We start from the raw sequence: 20,276 nt of genomic DNA, 5'->3' as shown, positions 1-20,276 counted from the left end.
GCGGTCCCGCTCCCCGGGTGCAGCAGTTCCCGCCAACCCCGACCCTCCCGGCCGTCGGCGTCCCGCAAGTCCCGCTCCCTCCCGCCGCAGGTCCGGGTGCAGCGCGAGGATACTGACAGCGCAGGGATGCCGGCGGGGCGCGGGGATGTCGGGCGTGCGGGGATGGCGGAGGGCTGCGGGGATGGCGGCCGTGATGGGATGGAGGCAAGGCGTGGAGATGGCGGGGGTTGCGGGGATGCCGGCCGTGAGGGGATGCCGGTGGCGCGGGGATGCCGGCGGGTCGCGCAGCCCCGAGCGGTACCGCCCCAGCCGCGGCGGGCGGAAGGGGGACGGCGGGGGGGGAGGCCCCGCGCCCCCGGTGCCGCTGCCGGGCATGCGCGGTGCCCCCGGAACATGGCGGCGGCGTGAGGCGAGCGATGGCAGGAGCGGCTTGACAGGCGCCGCGGACCCGCGTCCCGCCCGCCCGGTGAGTGGCGGCGCTTCCCGCTCCCCGCGGTGGCGGGCAGGGGGAGGGAGATGCGGAGAGAGAAAGGGCGGGGAGGCGGGGGTCGCGCCCCCTCCCGGGGCTCGCACCGCAACCTCCGTCCGCCGTGGCCGCGCCGGGCGCCCCGGTCCCGGGTTCCCCTCCTCGGCAACACCACTGCGCTGCGGGCGGCACCGGGGCTGGCCGGGGCTGCCCCATGCTCCAGCGGTGCGTCCCGGTCTCTTGGCACTGGCCGCTCCCCTCCCCTGCAGGCTGAGCTCGCAGCGCGGCGGGTCCTGCCGACCCCGCCCGCGGGTACCCGCGGGTGGCCGAGTACGAGCGCAGCTGCGAGGGTGAGAGGAGCGGGCGGCTCTGTCTCCCGGCGCTAACAAAGTGCCTCTCTCTGTCCGGGAGTGGCCGCGACTCCCGGATAGCAGGAGCTCCGGGGAGCAAGGGCGGCACGGGAGGTCCCTGAGCCGCCGGTGCCTCCGGGACGAGCGGCGGGGCCGGCAGCGTTTGACAGGAGCGCGGGCAGGACACGCCTCCCCTCGCTGGGGCGGCCCCGCTGCCTCCCCCGCGGCGGCGGCGGCGGTGGTTCCGCGCCCTCCCGGCCGGGGCTGCGCCTAATCGTCCTGCCCAGCGACCGCCGAGGCTGGCGAGGGGCTGGGGGAACGGGCGTCGACCAGAAAAGCCGGATGCGCGTTAAAAATCATTTAATTCGGAGCGCTCGCTTGTGTTGGGTAAGGAGGCTGGGGGTGCCGCTTGAAGACAGCGCGGTGTCGGACGTGGCCTGTTGTGCGGCACATGTCGAGTTGCGATGCACTACGACACCGATCCCGTTTTCTTTACAGTTAAACTGCGTGTGTGGCATATACTGATTGCCGACTTAACGGGGATATCTTGCACGGGGAGTCATAATTTTGGCTGGTCCAAAGAAAGTAGTTCAAGTATGGAAAGTTCTGTTACAGCATTCTGCATCGTTGTTGTCTTTAGCTGCTAGGCTGACCTACAAAACACATTGCAGTGCTGTAGTATGTATCAATATTCAAGTTAAATTTTATGCTCAGTTATTCTTTAGGAGTGAAGGCAGGCTTTAAGTGTTAATACAATTTAAAGTTGATATATTTCCCTACAGTTATTTTCTGTTTCTCACTGATGAGTTAGACTATAAGAGATAGCAAAAAATAATTCTAAGACCTAAAAAGTTTAATGGAAATGGGAAATACTGATATTTTAGTGAGATCTGGTCATGTAAACTTTGCTTGTGACTCACACATATCCTAACTAATGTAGACAAGGTGACTAAAACTTAAAAAGCATAGACTGACTGTAGATATGAAAGTCAGTTTTCAGAGCATGCTGTGTCTGACTTGTAAACAGCTCTTCAAATTTGACTGGTTATGAATTTTTTATAATTCAGAGTAACAGTCTTAAACCTTTGGATTTTTAAATCATTCGTACTGCATCTTCCTATTTGGAAAAGGCAGAGCAAAGTAGTTGGTGGGGCAGTCGCTCAGGGTTGGTAACAACTGCAGCACTGGTTCAGATGGAGCAGTATTGCAGGAAGGCATTTGCTGTGTTACACTTGGGTTCTGGGCTGTCACGTTAATCTTACGGAATAAATAGGGGAGGGAATGCGTTGCACTGTACCAGCTCTCCCTGGGCCACCATCAAGTGTTGCTCAGGCTACAGCAACCCACAGCCCACGTGAGTGGTCGCACTTACAGCATGTCCAGAGAAATTCCTTGTACAGCCAGGCTGTGTGTTTGGGAGCAGGGGGAGCTGATTTTCTCCCTTAGGGTACCATAAAATGTAAGTACTATTTAAGGATGATATTACTTGAATTGATGTAAAGAAAAAGCGCATTGGAGACACCTCTGTTAGTACTTTATTTATGGGAAGTTGCACAGTAATGCAAGCGGGAGGCTGCAGGAAACAGTGTATGGTGAAACTGAGGTTGAGACCGGGAAGTGTTTGTATGGCTTTTAACTTTAACATGGTCTAGTCTTGAATATGAAAGTAGAGTTTACTAATTTTGCTTGAAACACGGTTGATGGAGTTGATGCTTTAGTTTTCTATTTGGTGTAAATAGGTAACAATATTAGTGTGATATCTTTCAGGTTGCTTGGTATTTTATATTTTTGTAGTAATGTTCAGATTCAGCAAAAATAAATGTTGGCTTTTCATGCTGTGCTATAGCTGCAAGTATAAACTACTTCCACAGCAATTAGAAGCCACGTAGATATGAGAACATAACATAACTAGATTGTTCTTAACATTCACACATATGTAAGTATTGATCTTGATGCAGGAATTTTAGGAAACAAGCAATGGCAGTACTTTAAGATATTTTTCTTTTGACTTTGTGTGTTTCTACATTGAATGTACAGATGCTTTTTTTTCCTCCTTTGCTGTGACTGCTGTTGCTGTGTCCAGATAGTGTGCTCTCGTAAGGCAGAGGCATTGTTTTCTGGAGTAACTGCTCGAGTTCAAAAGAGGCATTTCGTTAGTGTGAAATCTGTAGTACTGAGAAAGTATTAATTCCATTACCTGTCTAAAATTTGTGTGTATAAAATGCAGATTTACTTGAGAGAATGTGAAAAAACTTGAAGCAAACATAGGTAGCTGCTTCTGCCTGTTGTACATAGGTGTCTTTTGTTGTTTTCTTGATATTCCAGTGGGATCGTGAGCTGTGAGCGAGTCCTGTTTATTCCCTTTACTGAGTGAATGTACAGGGACAAATGAAGTCCTCACCAATTATCCGCTGCTACTAAATAGTGTCACTAACAGGAAACTACATTTGTCATTAACCGTTCAGGACACTGCAGCTGGCTTTCTTATTTATCTGGATACATCTACCTCAAACAAGGCTGAGTGAAATACATAGTTATTCTTTTCGTGTTTTAAGGAATTCTTTAGAAATACTAGTCTATACTAGATAGTCTACTGTGATATTTTCTAAGTGTAAAAATAGAACAAATTGCAGGTAGGGACCAGGACACTGTTTCAAGGAGTCTAGACAAGGGAGGTTGTTAAGCAACTTTGTGACCTCCACATCTGCAGGGCATTTAAAGTTCTGTTCATTCCCATTTGAAAGAAATAGCCTTAGGCATGCAGCCTTTGTGCCGATTGCTTCTTTCAGAGATTAAAATCTTAAATGTAAAGGACTATACCATTTGTATTATTTAAAGTGTAAGACATGCAACTGTAAGTTGCCCAGAATGAGATTTTTCTAGCATGTGGGAAGAGCCAGAAAAGCCCATATAAAATTGTCAAGGCATAATAGAGCAGTGGGTAAAGAAGAAGCAATGAAAATCTTAAATTTAAAGTTCCAGAATATTTGTTAATACTGTAATACAATTTGATGAATAATTCTTTATTACTGTGATTTATGTTTATGGTATATGAGGGTGCTTTTCCTAGAAAATTTGTACAGCTTCTTTGGAGACTTCTTTTAAGGTCCAAGTGTTCTATAATTCAGTTTTGGGAAGCTTTTGGATTAGTTATTTGCAGATAAGTTTATTTTTGCATTGAAACGATGACTGGTAATAGTGTGTGTGAGCAACTTTCCTTATAATGACTAAGTGGAGAGGCAGTTAATTTGTTTGAGGTAAAGTCACTAAAAAGTGGGGCAGTTAAGTCCTTAAGTGAACTGTAGGGTTTTTTAAGAGTATGTTTCCGTGTAAATACTATTTTTGTACCTTCATGCACCTGCTGGCTGACTTGACGTGTGAGGGCTGAGGGTGTGCACCCAGCTCCTGCCGCAGTGCTGGCCACGGAGCAGCAGCAATGCTGCCTTGCTCCTGGGGGCAGCAGGGGATGTTTTGGTGAGTCACCTGTTCAGTCCAGCTGTGTTTCTGTAAACTCATCACATTGCCTAAAACTCATATTCTGTATCTGTGATCTCTTCAAGTAGATTACCGTCTTTTGGGATGGGAAGGGTGGCTTCAGGTACCTGAGCCAACAGTGAGCAGGCTCCCCTTTTATCTGCGGCAGATCTATACACAAAGAGTAACTGGTGCATAAGTGGTGATGATGACTGTCAGAGGTACTTTTATTTTGTCCTTGTTAGTCTTTCCACTTGGTCAACAAGGGTGTAGATCTGGAGGATAGTCAGGAGCTGCCTCATAACCATTCAGAAAGCAGCAGCTGTCTCTATCAGCCAACTTACCACTTTTACTTATTTGGGCTTGCTCTGATAGTTTCTTTTGTATACAATGGACATTGGGCACAGGTACACACAACTAAACGGTTTGTAGTAGAGGGGATGTGATGTGTTAATACCCTTAGCACTGTGTGTATGCAGGGATATGCTGTGTGCGTGCCCTTACCAACTCTCCTCCCAAGATCCCTGTCAGAAAAACTAACAGCTTTACTTTCTATGTCTTTTGGATAGGACCAAAAATTCATTATTTTCTTATCTTGGGTCTAAATGAAGTATAGATTTCTTCTTTGTGATGTTCCATGTCTCTTCTATTTCAGCAATGTTGTTTCAAGACTGTTTCATAGTTCTGGACTCTAACTAAGGCTCTTGCTTTATGGGTAGCAGTTGATCAGTTTGGATCCAAGTTGATGCAATACCAATGGGGTGCTTATTGTGATTCTTACAAGCACTCTCTTCCTGCTTTTCTGAATTACTAGCAGAGCCTAATATCAAAGTCTCTCTGAAATACTACACCTTTAACAGAATTTTGGTGCCTTCTCATGTGTTTTAACAGGGTGATAGCCTTTCTACTTCACAGGTAAGACACTGTCTAGATATCTTATGTACAAGCTAATCCTGAAGTACATTTTCTTTTTTGGCTTTGTAAAAGTAATGCTGTATCCAGTTTATGTTTGAGCAGTGTTTTGGACTGATTACTCTTTTTTTTTTTTTTAACCCTTAAGTGGTTTATATTCTTCCTATTTGTATGTTGTCATCTAAACCCAAGTAAGACATTCTATTGAAAGGTAGATGCACTGTTCAGATATTTTGATTCTAGGCCTTAAACTTCACAAATCAGGTGAAATTCTATTTAAGATACCAAGGGGATTCTGTAATTTTCATTTCCATCAATTTTAGTAAAAGGGATGAATTTCTTTGATGGAAATCTAAGTCAGTTGTCTTCAGGTAATACGAGACTCATTTTACTGTGGGGCAAAGACGAGGTTGAGCCTTTCATCCTCTCTACCATACCTTAGTTCAGGGAGCAGCTGAAGTTTATAAAACCTATAAGAGAGTAGCACCGTTTTAATGAGGTGCATACCTAAAATGAAGCGTGTACCATTATTTATGTACTGTGTGGAATCTATCAGAGATTAATGCAGGCAGGTTCAGTGGGAAGGAGTGCAGTTCTTGGGGCACTTTTAAAAGCCCACTTAAAAAGGACAGTTTGTAAAACTGAGTCTTGTGCATGGAGGAATGTGAAAGGGTATCAGAGCTGCTAAATTTGGTGGAACTCTTTATTGTCATTAGTGTGTGTCAGGGGCTCAAAGATTAAAAGGGCTGCCGCATGTTTGATGGCACTTCCCCTACCAAATCTCTTGTATGTGTACCCTGCACTGGAGGGCTGTAAAGAGGCAGACAGTGGTTTTCTGGAAAGGTCAGACGATACGAACTGTTTTCAATCTCAAAATAAGCAGTGTTGTAGTTAGGTTGAAAACTTTGAATATGTATGTAATTATTTTTTAGCTTGTTGTAGGAAAACACTACCTAGTCTGAATATTCCCTAATGCTCAATGGTGTAAGCACTGGGTGGATGAGAGAGGGGGGATTGCCTTCAGAAAGGCGATCTCCAGAAACAGCAGAAAGGGAGATACTCTGCCTCTGTCCTGGGCTGAAGCCACATCCAACTAGTGAAAGGTGTGCAGTCATGCTGAAGAAGAGGTGGAGGAGATTGCCCTGTTACTGCTTGCTTCCCCTGTGGGTTGTTTTTTTTTAATATAATTGGAAAGTTTTCATAGAAGGAAGTGGGAAGAGAAATACAGATTTGTTGCAAATGTTCATGATGCTTTAAGTCTTTCGTCTTCTTCCATTTTTGAAGAGTGAAGCAAATAGTACAGCGGAGTATTTGCAGCTGTCTAGTCCTTTGAGCATTTAGGAGTTGTTATGTCTTTTATGACCTGTTAGTGCTTTGTTAGCTGCAGAAATGTCTAGCAGCACTGAATGGTCCTTTGGAATGGCACTTGGTGTGATTCTTGGGGTTGTCCTGTCCAGGGAGCCTTGTCCTGTCCTTGATGATCCTTGTGGGTCCCTTCCAACTCACAATATTCTGTGATTCAATGATAATGTTTGTCCAAATAGATCAAAAAATATTTTTGGTGGCATCTGCACGAAGATCCCTTGTGTAAGGGGACTTTTGGTGGAAACAGCACAGGTATCAGCACCAGCAACAGGTGAGTCTAGTGCATGTACCTAGAAACTGCAAGGAGCTCCCTGGGGTTTTCTTCCCACAGAAACATTGTCTCAACAGGCGAGCTATCAGGAGATTGCTTAAGGGTTGTTTAGTTCTGGTTGGTTTGGTTTTGTTCTCTGACTGGACACCAGTATGTGGGATCAGTGTAGTTACTCCTTTATGTAAGACAGGCTACACCATGGAGTGTTGCAGCAGCAGAAAAATGTGTTGAGGCAAATTGTGTCTTTGTTAATATACAGTAGCAGGGAGTCCCAGTCAGCAATATGTTGTTTGGATTCTCAAGTGGGACAGAGAAACAGATATATTACATGCTGGAAGAGGATGGTAGCAGAAGTACGTTGCTGTTGGCATTGAGTACAAGGGAGGGGAGACAAGCATGTTGTTCTGAAACAAGGTAACTTCATCTGGGTTGCTGACTGCAGTCGGATCCTGTGCAGAAACGTCCCAAGGCTGTTCTCCATGCCTGCAATGAAAAAATAAATTGTGCATGCTATTTGACTGCTGCAGATTTCTTCATCAGAGTAAAAGTGCATATGTTTCTGTGGATACTCTGTTGTGAATAAAAAATCTGGACCTTGGGGATGAATTTGCTGGCTATGCACTGTGTGGATAGAGCTCTGTTGGATCATATCTGAACCAAGCTTTCACAGTCCTTTTCCAGTTTGAAGGCAGTGTAAGAAGGGAGGAAGGCAGAGTTGCCTAAAGGGTTAAAAATCCCCTTTCTGCCATTGGGCCTCTGTTTGTCTTTTCCCCCCTTGTTACCTTAGGGCATACACACTCTTTCTGACTGCTGCTGGTGGTGTTGCTTCTTGTCTTCAGAAGACAAGTGCAGAAAAGCTGTATAGGGTTCTTTAGCATCTGGGCATCTCTTGCTATATTTGCAGCAGCAATTTCTTTTCTTCCTTACCTTCTGTGTTTACGCTGTGCTAAAAGTATGCTCAGTGCCTTGCAGAACAAATAGTTGGAGACCTCTCTTCTGTGTCAAGGGAGCCTGAGCTAGACAGAGGAGATGTATCTGAGTGTAGAGAGAATTTCCTGCAGGTATATAGCTCTTAGTGCTAATCATGCAAAAAAAAAAGATTTTCTTTTTTTTTTGCATCACTTAATTAGTTTACTGTAGGAAAAAAAATTGGGTTAGGTATTTGGACAAAGCCAGGTTGAATAACGATGATGAATGTTTTCAGGAAGAGTACTCCTTGCTTGAAGGGGGAAGTGGAAAACAGCACAGAGGTTTCAGTGTGCTGAATTCACCAAAATGTTTAAACAAATTGTCAAAGTCTTATGCTACTGTAAATATGTACTAGTAAACTACTAAAACTGGCAGTTTTGCTTAAGGTAGAAACATAAGACATATTTTTTTATTTATTTTAATATAACATTAAAATACCCTTTCATGTGGGAAGATTGGCATTTTAAGAATATTTAAAGCTGTTAATGGCCAGTCAGCTGCTTTGCTGAACTGCTGACTTCACACATACCATTTCCTTTTTCAGGTTTTTACAACCCCACATCTTTTGACTTTTAAAGCGGGATGGGGAGGGAGGGAAGGAGGAGAAAAGCTTTTTCATTTTTTGTTGGTAGCCATAGAGCAGCTCTAAACTGCAGTTTCAAAAATTACTGTCAATTTAGTAAATGTTAAATCTACATGACAAATTCTGCTGTGCGTTAATACAAGCTATGCTGTTTAATTTGGAGACCTTACTTCTCTAATGTTCTCATTTATAAGTATTATTTCTTGTTTCAGGATTTTTTGGGGCAAATCTTTGGTCTAAACCTTGGTAGTGTTTCTTTTTAAAATATACAATGCCTTACTCTGTACTGAATAACACACTTAATAGGGTTTGAGAGTTTAGAGAGAGTTTTGCAGTCTTGAAATGTATGACTAACTGTAATTACAGTTGCTCATATTCTAAAGCAGGTCGTAAACTTACCTGGAGGGAGAGCAGAACATTTACAGGCAATATTTTACTGCTGACAGCTTAAAACTTTGTTTATGCTAATCACTTCATAAATAGTGAGCAGTACACCGCGGGTGACTTTCCGAGCATTTTTGATAGTGCAGAAAATTTCTGCTTGATGTTAAAGAAAATGACATTACAAAAATATATTTGTAAAGCACTAAGTACCCACTTGCTTTCTTTAACAACTTAAGAAATACTTGAGCTTAGTTGTTGTAATGATGTATATGGGTAGTTAATATTTGCTGGTTTGAAAGACTGTAAATTTGACAAAAGTCTGTCTGTCCTAGCTCTGCTTGTAGAGACTAGAGGAGGTGTTCAGATATATCAGTTTATTAGAAGTTCAGTTGTATGAAAATGTGGAAGTTTGATTTCCTTTTCTTGAAAGAATTTAACTTTTTTGGGTTTTTTTATACAAAGAATATGAACTAAAAGGGATTCCAACTCAGATCATATTTCTTGTCAGAATGCCAACTGATACATATTTGTGTGCATAAATGAAAGAAGACCTGATTTTTAATATTTTGGTTTAAAGTCATATGTGTAATTCTAAATAATACTGAGTTTATAAATACAAAGCTTTTGTTACATTTTCTAAAGTTCTGATACATTCATGTAATTTTTCTTCCTTTAGCCTTTGAGATGTTACTTTTCCATAATGATGCCACAGTATGCACTAAGAGATAAACTGATTATCTCTATTACAGAAATAAGGAAGTATGCTGTTGTGTCTTCAAGTATAGATGAGTCTATATGCTGGGTAGTTTGCTAGAAAGTATTTTTAAGTATTGCAAATTTCATTTAATAAAATATTGTATTTTATTAAAAAACTCCTCTTACGTTCTTACTCTCTTTGTTTGCCTCTTTTCAGCCCCTTAAAGAGTTTTAAAAATGGTATGAAGTAGGGTTTTTATTTAAGAGACAACAGATGAATAGATGATTAGGTTTAAGGAAAAGGTATTCCAGATTCATGAAGGATAGCTTTGAAGTGATGCAGTTAAGTCACACTTGTTTGGGAAGCAACTAGTGCCTGTAGGTACATGTTCCCCGTGTGTGGAATTTGGAATGGGAACTATGGCTGCTGGACTGTGTGTCCATGGAGGAGGCTGCACAGGTCCTTTCCTTGAATGGTTCTGCAGCACTGGCAGTGACAAACAGCAAGGAAGAGGAGAGGAGCGATGGGAGCATGGCCAGCAGTTGTGCCTGATGTCTCATGTGTTTCTAAATGTAATAGCACATGAATGCTGGTGGTGAAAGCAAACTAAGACTTGTACAAATGAAAGAATTGGCAGGGGGAAATATTTCTTAGCTTACTCTGTACCTCTTTTCTGTCTATAACTGGTTTTGCTGTTCAAACTATGCGTAATTCTTTTTCCCCATTGCATATGGAATTTTAATCTTGAAGGATTTGTAGAAGAAAAAAGGGACAAATAAAACTTCTTGTTCATATTAAACCTGAAAATGTCTGCCTTTATTTCAAACTAAAACGGAGAACTTAATTGATGCTTCAAAGTGGATGTTTTGTTAGATTCCTCCTCTGTGCAGTATCAGTATATCTGTGTAAAAGAATAGCCTCAGTCCTTATCCAGCAGAGATTGCCCGTTGATGACTGTCCCACCCATGAGGTTGCCAATGGTGAGGTGTGAGTTACTGCATTTGTACCCCTGGTAGGGTCAAAAAAGCTAATGGGCTTTAAAATTGCTGTCTCTTGTCCTGCCTTAGATGCAGAATCATTGACAGAAAAACCTTAGTCTTTTTTGTGCAGACTGAACCCAACGTTTCCTTTTTGCCTAGGCTTCTTTTAAATGTTACATTTGTCTCTGTAATTCTGTTGTGTGTTTTTATGAGCAGGCATGCTGTCAAGATAAACTTGCACTGGGAAGCCCTAGGTATGCATAAATTTTTTTTTCAGGACATTTGGCTTACTTGAGTGCCTGGCTAACAGTGAAAAGGATAATGGAGATGCATGGCAGGCAAAACAGAGAGCAATTTTGACATTTTCTGTAGAATACCACCTTCTTTGAAATAAAGCAATGCATGCCCCTTCAGTAATTCTTTCAAAATAAAAAGAGCAAAGTTAGGCAGGAAAAATGTTTTCCATCCTGTTTTCTGACACCAGTATTATGTACTAGCAATGCAGTGAGGGTGAAGACTTAGGCTTGTCTACTAATATAATGGTTTCTGAGAAAGGACTTGCACAGTGGAAGGTGGCTAGTAGAAGTGATTTGGGGATTAACAATAAAAAACTTCAGTAAGGAATTAAAGGCACATAAATGGTTTCCATCTGATTTTTAAGAAAGAAACTCATTATGTTTTTAAAAAAGGGACATTAATCAGAGAAAGACAAAAACTCAGTTTACAGAATGAATTGAGATGTAAGTGATATAAATAATACACTTCATGAGTGTGGATATCCTTTGAATGCTCTTTGGATTGAAGACATTTTGATGATTAATCCAATATTATGCTAGGTTTGAGGATTTTTTTCCCCCCTTTTTCCTTAATTTAGTTTCTCACTGGATTCTGTACTGACAGTACAGAATGGTTTCTCAATGGTTTCTCACTGGATTCTGTACTGACAGTCTCTTAAATATTTGGGTCATCTTCTGTCTGTGACGGCAACCTGTGCGCTTACCTCAGTCTTTGTAACTTTGGTTTTCATTCTGCTGTTTTGTGCACTCTAACGCCATTGCACTTCAGCCTTGCCATTGCATTTCTTTGTTTGCTCATATATTCCTGACCTTGTTTTGTTTCATTTTTCCCTTCATTTTTAGAAGCTGCTCAATTAATTTCTTAACCCCATCTTTCTCACTCAGCTTGTTTGCCAAGGCACATGTACAAGAATGTGTTGAGTTCTGTCCTTGCTACATAATTTTGCCAGAATGTCCCCTGGAGGTGTTTTCCCTGTATTTGCTGGTGGTTTTCTTCTCTTCTGTGACGGATGTTCTGTGGGTTGAGCCAGGCTGGTGATGGTGAGTGCGATGTAAGGGGCTGTTTTGGTTAGCAAAGGACATAACTGCATTACTTAAAGCTTGCCCCTAAGTATGTGAGGTGAGGGAAGGTAGTTCCTAGGTCTGCTCCTGCAGAAGAAGTTAAAACTTTGTTTCAGGTTGACCCTGCCCTGATTTGGAGGTAACCGGTTTTAATTTTACTGCGGTTCAGCAACATGTAGTGGTTGTTAGATAGAGGCTCAGAAGTTCTTGGATTTTTCTGTGACAAACAGTACAATCTATGAGCTAATTTAATAGCGGCTTTAAATTGAATGCTTAGGTGTAACTGAGTTTTAAGTAGCACCTCTTCGAAACAGTGATATATTGTGTTCCTGCGGTTGGGTTTGCCTCATTTCAAACAGCTCTTTCAGAGCTTTCAGTTGTCTTATATTTTTAACAGGCTGGTGGGCATGCTGTAAAACAGCCTATCTGGTACAACACAAGCTAATGAAAAGCTGGAATCCTTTTTATGTTCTCACAGATGCTCCGGTTGTGCTAAACTTGATGACTATCACTGCAGGGTTGGAATCTTTATTACTGCACCAAGTGCAATCTGGTACTTGGAACAAAAAGATAAAAACCATTCGCTGTTCTAAAGTAATCTGTAAAAACAGTTACTTTGACTCTGCATCACCTTCCATGATTTATTACTTGCACTGGAAAAGCTTTGAATTTTTGGGGGAGTCTATGAAAGTATAAAGTATTTCAAATTTATTTGATGGCTTAAAAGGATTTCTATTCTTAATCTTGATGATCACTTATGCTATGAATGCTGTTGTGTAGCAAAACCTGCTTATTTTATGGTAGTATTCAGTTTCATTTATGACTCCTTTCTCAGTCTGGAGTTTTTGTAGTAGCTGTCCAGCGTGTTCACAGACAACACACACATGAAATGAATTCATCGGTCACTGGCATTTAAAAAAAACCAAAAACATTTAATTAGCTTTAGCCATGGTTTTGCACAGTATAAAATTTTCCTCATCCAGTCCATCATCATAGTGTGCAGGTTTCTTGAAGTTTCAGTGAAGTATCACAGTTTCAGGAAGATACTCAGCTGTATGATAATTCTCTTTTTATATGTAATATATATGTGTATTTTTTTTTTTTTTTAGCATGTGAGTAGAAGAGTCAAGAAATTCCAAGTAGATAACCTGCTTTTCAACCATTACTGCTTTTATGTCACAGTGGAAGATGTAGCTTCTGAAAATGTTGCCTTTGACAAAATTAATCATGGAAAAAGTATGCACATACTTAAATTTAAAAAATCCGTCAAGCTTTTGATGATGTCAGCTTTAAACCTCTTGGAAGTTCCTTGAAAGGAAATTATCCAAGAACATAATTCAGAAATTTGAATGTATTTACTCATTATACTTGGAAAGTTAATAGAGAAGGATAATAAAGTTGCTGGCTTTGTTGCTTCAAGGCTAAATGCTTGAAATGAGTTTGATTTGAACGCAGTCAAAGTTCAAAATAATAGATGCTGGAATAGAAAATCACAGTAACACACACGAAAAAGAAAGTTTGTTTTTGCTGTTTTACACTAGTTTAACCAGTCTGTCCCTTCCAGTTTCTAAACCCTATGAGAATGTGGCTCATTGCTTTTATCTGCACTTAGCATTTCCCTAACAGTTCTCTGTGTGCAGTTACAAGTCTGTTACAAATCAGAGGGCAGGGATATCACTGAGCACTTGGGCCTTGTGCAGATTTTTTACATTAGTGTTTTGTTCCCTCTTCAATTGTAGTTGTGCAAGATAATGTGTTTTACTCAAAGATATTCAAGTTGATGATTGTTTAACTCTGTGCAAGTGAGGTAGGGTGAGTACGTTGTGTATAAAGGTTTCCATTTTTCAGTAATGTTTCTTGGGGGGAAAAGGAATAAAGCACATTTTTTATCTTTCTTTATATTAGAAATCTGCAGAAAAAGCAAATCATTAGACCATTAACTGTTTAAAACAACAAAATGAAAGTTTGCATTTGGTACCCTTGCTACTTTTACATAACTGTTGTTTGCACACTACTCTCCTACAGATAGTTTGTTAAACATTTGTAATTTTGAACCAGCAAGATAATTATACACCAATACAAAAAAAAAATCATCCTTTCCAAAAAAAGAAAACCCAAATGCCAACAACAACCTCCCCCCTAACTTGTTGTATTACTGCTCCACAGGAAACTGTTGTGCTGAAAGGAAGAATTAACTGGTCTTTCAACTTCAGCCTTTTTATTGTGAGAGGGGAGATCACAGAAGTGTTACCATGGGGAGAACAGCAGCTAAAGGTAAGGCCTGGTAGCTTTAATCCAAGAGGAAAGAAAGTGGGGAACCTGCTAAATTCTCTTTTTGAAGCTGATGGGATACAACTTGACAATTGCTATACTGTCAGATTAAGGAGGGACAGTTTGTGATATTTACTGAATACAGGTTAGTTCGAACTTCACATTGTTTTAGAATACATATGCTGAATTTGGCTGCCTTGAGTTGTACAAGTTCAGTGAAAAGAATTCTGTCCTGTGACAGCCTTGAAACCATTACTGTACTCTGAAATTGAGGAATGTGTCTAGATGTGCTGTTAAATGAAATGTAGGGCTTTATTCTGGAACTGCCTATAATTTAGCAGGATAATAACTAAGCAGGACAAAGAATCAAATTTTATCACAGTGAACGGTATTAGCAACTGTCTCTTGAAGATAAAATGAACATTTTAAAAGAAATTCATCCACAAGTACACTGTGTACCACAAAAGTATGATTTCTGCTCTGTCATGTCTGCAGATGTTAACTGTGAGTTGAGAGCTAAAACAGAGAGTGAGACTTCAGAAGAAACAAGAGCGTTTGGGCTGGTGAAACAAAAAAATATGAAGAGCAAAAGATCCACTGTCTGAAACCACGTTGCTGCTGCTTTGAAAGCTTCCAGATTGGTAGTCCTCCCCCATGAAAGGCTGATAGCACTTTTGTACTTTCCTTGAGCTTTCCATCTTCAGCCCAAGCTGCTTTATGTGCTTCTGTGTTCCCTTGGTAAATAATTGTCTTTTGCTAGAATAGATTTTCTGTAATGGCAGGAGTCATCCGTTTAATTGTTGCACCAAGAGTTTATGGAGGAAGTCTGTCCCCTTCTCTTGTAGGTTTTCTGCATGGCTGTTGTCTAAATATAGTCAAAGAGTCTCCCTGTTCCAAGCAGATAAGATAATCCCACTAAGGAAGCACAAAAAGAAGGGAAAGGAGAAATTTCATATTTGTTCTGTCTGGATAGCCTCAGCTGTATGCCCTGAGGCTTGGTGAATGGTAGCTAAAAGGTGCTTACAACCCTGTGTAGTAGGGAGTGAGAAGTAGGCCCCTTCCTGAGCAATGGTAAGTCTGGGGCTTGTCTTAGTAAACTTCGTTTGAGGGTGAGTAACTGTGTGGCTTGGGAAGAGCAAAAGTTTTTGTCACTCAAAGGTATTTCACATGCATCAGGAAAAGACAAGGGGTTTGTTTGAGAAAAGTGGTGTCCTGCTATGTTTTGAACACCCAGAAGAGTTGAAGACTTCAGGGTGGTTAAGGCATAGCTGCAGAAGTCTCGAAAGCATGACTGTGAACTTCATTTTCCGCACACTGGACAATAAGCAAATAACAAGTCTTAGAAGACAGCACATATTTGCCTTCCCTTGTAGCACACCATTCCGGGATAAAAACTATTACTGTTAAAAAAGGTGGTGCTTGCCATCACTTAAACAAAATAATCATCTAGTTTGCTGGAAGGTTGACTCTTCTAGAAAGAAGTTGCAGAGTTTTAAAGCATCTCAGGCAAGAAACTGGAGTTCAGTATGGAAGCTTGTAAGAGGAAATACAAATTGGTCACGGGATTGTCTTTGCCCTTACCACTACCTTCTCTAACTATTTTTTTTTACTTGGTATTCATGAGTCAGTCAGGATAGCTTTGTCTTTTTTTTTTTTCTTTGTCTCTAATTTCTTAAGTGATAGATGTGGTTGCTCTTGCCTGTCTTCTGTTGAGTAATCTTATCAGCAGAATTCTGTGGTTACAGATAGGGTGGGAGTAATGTAAACACACGGAGTTTTGAATCAGTAAGTAGAAGAACTATGTTAAATAATCTTACTCTGATCTTGGCTTGTATCTAAAGCTTTAGCTTATGAAGTGCACTCTAGAAAAGAAGTAGTTGGTGAACAATAGAATATGTTGCTTTTAAAATTTTAGTATATGCTGTACTCTAATCTTGCTACTGAGAAGAAAGAAATCTTTCATGGGTTATTTAGCCTGTACATGATATAGGCTAAATATGTATTGATACATAGCAAATATATAACTGCTATGTACTTATATGTATTACTTTATTTTCAAAACTTTTTTGAAATTGGTGTCTTCTTTGTTCTTTTAGAGAGCTGAGTAGCATTTGATTAAGTCCATTTGATTAAACAGCATTTCATTCTAACTCTTGTTTTGGCAAATGATCTAAAACATACTGTGTTTTACATTGAAAATAAACTGAAATTTGTCCCTTTAAAATTGGACAGAGGAAGATAGATGATGAATTAAGATGACCTTTTTTTTTTTGTTATGATGAGCTTCAAGACTCTAGAACTAATAACTCTCTTCTGTCTCCAACATATAAATAGAGTTCTTATTTTCAAGTCAATTTTTCATGTTTCAAGGAATTAGCCATTGAATGTGGTTAGGAGCTGAATGTGGAAGGGGACGAAAAGAAAACGCTCTTTGTACCTGTACAATTATTTACAGGTACATCTTATGTCTTTCATTACCTCATTTTTTGAGGTTTGACCTCAAAACTTGACCAAGGTATGAGCAGAGAGAGTCATCTTGTCCAGCCCAGTGATTTGAATAATAACCTTCTGTCTTAATTTTTTTCAGTGATTTTTGAAAACTAAATTTATTAAAATTTAGACTATCAAAATTTCAAATGCAGATTGGCATGCATTAAAAAGCCTCATGTGTTTATTAAATAGGTTAATATTTATAAAATTGGATTTTAATAAAATCTTATTTTCTTAAATTTTTTATCCACCCCAACTGCCAACATTGGAAAAAGCACACCTGAGCAAGGCTAGGAAGTACAGACTGTGAAGTAGTGACTGTGAAATACAGACTGGGGGAAGGTTTGCTGGGGTCGTAGTAGATACAGGGTGTCTCGTGTAGAAACAGGTTGGTACTTCTTCTTTTTGGTAGCTTTGCATCTGCTGAGACAAACCCTTCAGCTTTGTAATGGTATCCCCAACTTCCCACTGAAGAAGGTTGGAATACATAAAAGTAAGGGGATCCTTTGAAAGCAATCTTGGTTTTATTCAGACTTATTTTTGGATGCTTCTGCATGTGCTGGGTGAGATTTATTGGTGCATTTTAAAGAGCAGACTTCTGGCCATCAAAAACAGGTGATAGTGACAGTGCTTTGTGTTCACTGTGAATGAAAATGCCTCCACCTCAAATGAAATAGTTGTTTAAAATGCTATTAAGAAATCCACTTCTCATTAATATAATCATCTTTTCCTGTAGTTTTCTAATTTCTGATAAGAAAAATATGTTGCCAAGAGCGTTATGTTTTAAGTTCCATATTTGCTGTGATATTTTTGAAATAGGCACTAAAGCTGGCTGGTACAGGGAATAAATAATTCATGTAGTGATTGTCAGCAAGTACACATGTGGTGTCCAGGCTGCAGTTTTTCACATTCTTTCACCTGTTCTTGATGTCTCTCATCATGAAAGGCTGTCATCTTGTTTTTAATCTAGCGCTGTTGGGTAGATATTCTTTCGTGACTCTGTCCTTTCAAGCTTTGAGTGTTTTTAGGAAGCAGTTACTAGTTCTCTTCTTTCAACACAGTTCCACATAAGAGACTTACTGATTTCCTTTTTGGAAATAGTCATATTGGGAAGTTACTTGTTCTGAAAGCTGACAGCCTGATATCTGTGATAGATAGTATCATGACTGTTTTTGGAAAAACCTGACTGAGCTTATAGAACATGGCAAAAAGTTCTGCTATTGATTGCTACCCCCCAGTAGAAAATTAGCTGGATTCAGCTAAATCCTAAAGAGGCTGGATGAAATATATTTTGACCTGTAGGATGAAGAAGGTGGATTTTAGCCTTGCATCTTGTCAGTGTTACTGAACTAGTTTTAACACTACCTCTTCTGAGATTCCCGCAGGTAGTTGTAGGGTGTCCACTTGTGTAGGTTAAAGCCCTGCTGCTGTGGAGGTGCTGGGGTTAGAGCTCTGTGGGCACTGTCCCAAATAATGTCAGCAGTTCCATCTGAAGTTGACCTTCATAAGCATTTTTTTTCAGGAACCTATATAATAGAAAATGTTCCAAAGCAAACTTTTTCCAAAAAAAAGAACAGGTAAGTCAAGAAAGAAGATAAAGTCAAGGAGTAAAGATCGCATCTTGTTTCCTTTTCAAAGGGCTTGCAGTTCTGCCCATGTCTGCTTTAGGAGAGAAAGATGGTATTTTTGCAGTGTATTTTGAGCAGTTACGTAGCTGTGTGGTGATTTCTAGGACTGTGGAGTCTGGGTTATTCCTGGAAGGTGTCTTGGTCCTGAGTACACTAATAGGCTTTAATGACCCTCACTCACCTGGGGCCTCCACCTGCCCTGCCCAGGACCCCATGTCAGCCCCTGCCCCAGTGATGCCGCAGCAGGGTCAGTCTCCAGATCACCACAGCCTGGGCCCCGTGTCCCATCCCAGCCCCAGCCTGTCTCCTGGGATGGTGCCCAGTGCTGGGGCTGCCCCCAGTGCCATCCTCATGGTAGCTCCTGGACAGAGTGATGGGGTGGCTCTGGTTGGTGAGGCCATGGCTGGCCATCCCTGAGGGCACCATGCCATTGCTGTGCTCTGGCCAAAGGAGCATCACATCCTATCAAGCACAGAGCCATGTGGATGGCTTATCCTGTCCTCACTGAGTGGTAGGGGAGGATTTTGGGACTGATGACAGAAGATTGTCATGACTCAGCTCTTGCCTTACATGGCAATTCCTTGATAATGAAAGATGTGAGATGGAAGTGCTGAACACCACATGTTGCTTGTCAGTACTCTGTTTCAAGAAATGCTTTACTTACAGAGAACAGAAGAGAAACACTGTTAGGGCTTAGTCGTTGCTGCAGAACAACTCATTTTATTTGAAGTGTTTCTGTCACCAAATGCTTCACATTCTAGGTCAGGAGTGTTTTTATTTCAAGAGCAAGCCAATCAGTAGCCAAAGACTTAAAAATGAGTGAATACAGCTACTATGATCGGCTACTAATAATCAGCTACTAACACAATCTTGCAGTAAAAGTGAGCCTTCCCTTCACCTGTACAAGTTCAGGCTAACTGGGATAACCCAAGGCTAGGCACAAGCCTAACTAGAGGAGCAACCCCATTCCCAGTACTAAGACATTTTCAGACCAAGACAGTTAATCTCCTATGCAGATCTTGGTAAAAACAAAAAAGCTTTTTAAATTTAAAAATGTACTTGCATTTTTGTAGTCAGGTCAGTGTCATATTTGAATTGCACTTGAGCCCATGAGTGTCAAAAGTAGGTCACCAAACAACAATTTTAAAAGGAATGAGTGGAACTGTCTCTCTGTCTTCTCCATTATAGCTGCCCAGTTCTCCTGTGTCTCTCATACATGCTGAAATCCATCAAAAATGAAATATGGCAGACCCCTTTCTGAGTGTGTGCCACGATTAATGATAGGGAAGGTAGATTCTCCTGAATCATTCTTTTAAATAACTGATGTGTGCACTGAGATAGCTGCTTTGAGTATTTGAGAATTTTGTATTGAAAATATTGAGTATTCAAGAATCTAAATATAGAATGAAATCTTTAACTCAGAAATACAGTTTTAGAGTGAGTTTGGTTTTTTCCTTGTTTCTCAGTTCACAGTGATCTAGACCAGATGTATAAAGATATCCAGTGATCTTTAGGATCTCAAATGGTGTGTAGGTTGAGTAAAACTGTTAAAAAATAGGGCAGGATTGCTGTCTGTAGAGCTGATACTATGTATTTTGAAACTGGATTTATTCTGATAATTGATATAAAGGAGTCAAAATCTCTGCTTTTTCATGCTGTACTTTTCAATATATTTTGGAGGCAAAATAGTCCGGTGATTAAATTTAGAGTATAGATACCTTTTTGATTATGCACTGAAATGAATAAAAGAAAGTCAGCAAGATATTCTGTATTGTTTGAAAGCATTGTGTTATGCTGGACATTGATAGAATGTGAATATTACATTTATTATGTAATGGAATCTTGTCTTTTAGATTCAAAGAATATTAGAAAAGAGAAAGATGGAAAGAATCAGCAGGCAAACAACCCGTCTTTAAAAAGTGGTAGGTATTGCAGCTGCCAGGTTATTAGTTAAGGTACTCTAAAAGAAAAAGTGTGTGTATGGATTTTACTGTTTTCTGAGTGTTTTTTGTCTTGTTGGAATCTCTTGGGTTATTACTGGTGGGTAGTTAAAAACACACCTTTGCTTTTGTCTAACT

General features: G+C 40.6%; 1 protein-coding gene across 5 annotated transcripts in view; it reads left to right on the top strand.

Moving 5' to 3' along the window:
• Positions 1 to 386: 386 nt before the first annotated feature.
• The window catches only part of SCML2 (Scm polycomb group protein like 2), a 74,606-nt gene continuing 54,716 nt past the window's right edge, over positions 387 to 20,276 (top strand). For 2 of the 5 annotated variants that reach the window (XM_039551046.1, XM_039551032.1), the window contains exons 1-3: positions 387 to 466; positions 13,976 to 14,083; positions 20,052 to 20,120. In XM_039551046.1, coding sequence (XP_039406980.1) covers positions 14,062 to 14,083; positions 20,052 to 20,120 — 91 coding nt within the window. In that variant the 5' untranslated portion in view covers positions 387 to 466; positions 13,976 to 14,061. Of the gene's footprint in view, positions 467 to 1,096; positions 1,204 to 13,975; positions 14,084 to 14,575; positions 14,819 to 20,051; positions 20,121 to 20,276 lie in introns of those variants that run through there. The other 3 variants (XM_039551058.1, XM_039551041.1, XM_039551050.1) reach the window with 3 other exon arrangements.

This window comes from Corvus cornix, chromosome 1 (assembly GCF_000738735.6).
Source record: "Corvus cornix cornix isolate S_Up_H32 chromosome 1, ASM73873v5, whole genome shotgun sequence".
NCBI lineage: Eukaryota > Metazoa > Chordata > Aves > Passeriformes > Corvidae > Corvus > Corvus cornix.
This window is presented reverse-complemented; position numbering and strand designations above follow the sequence as displayed.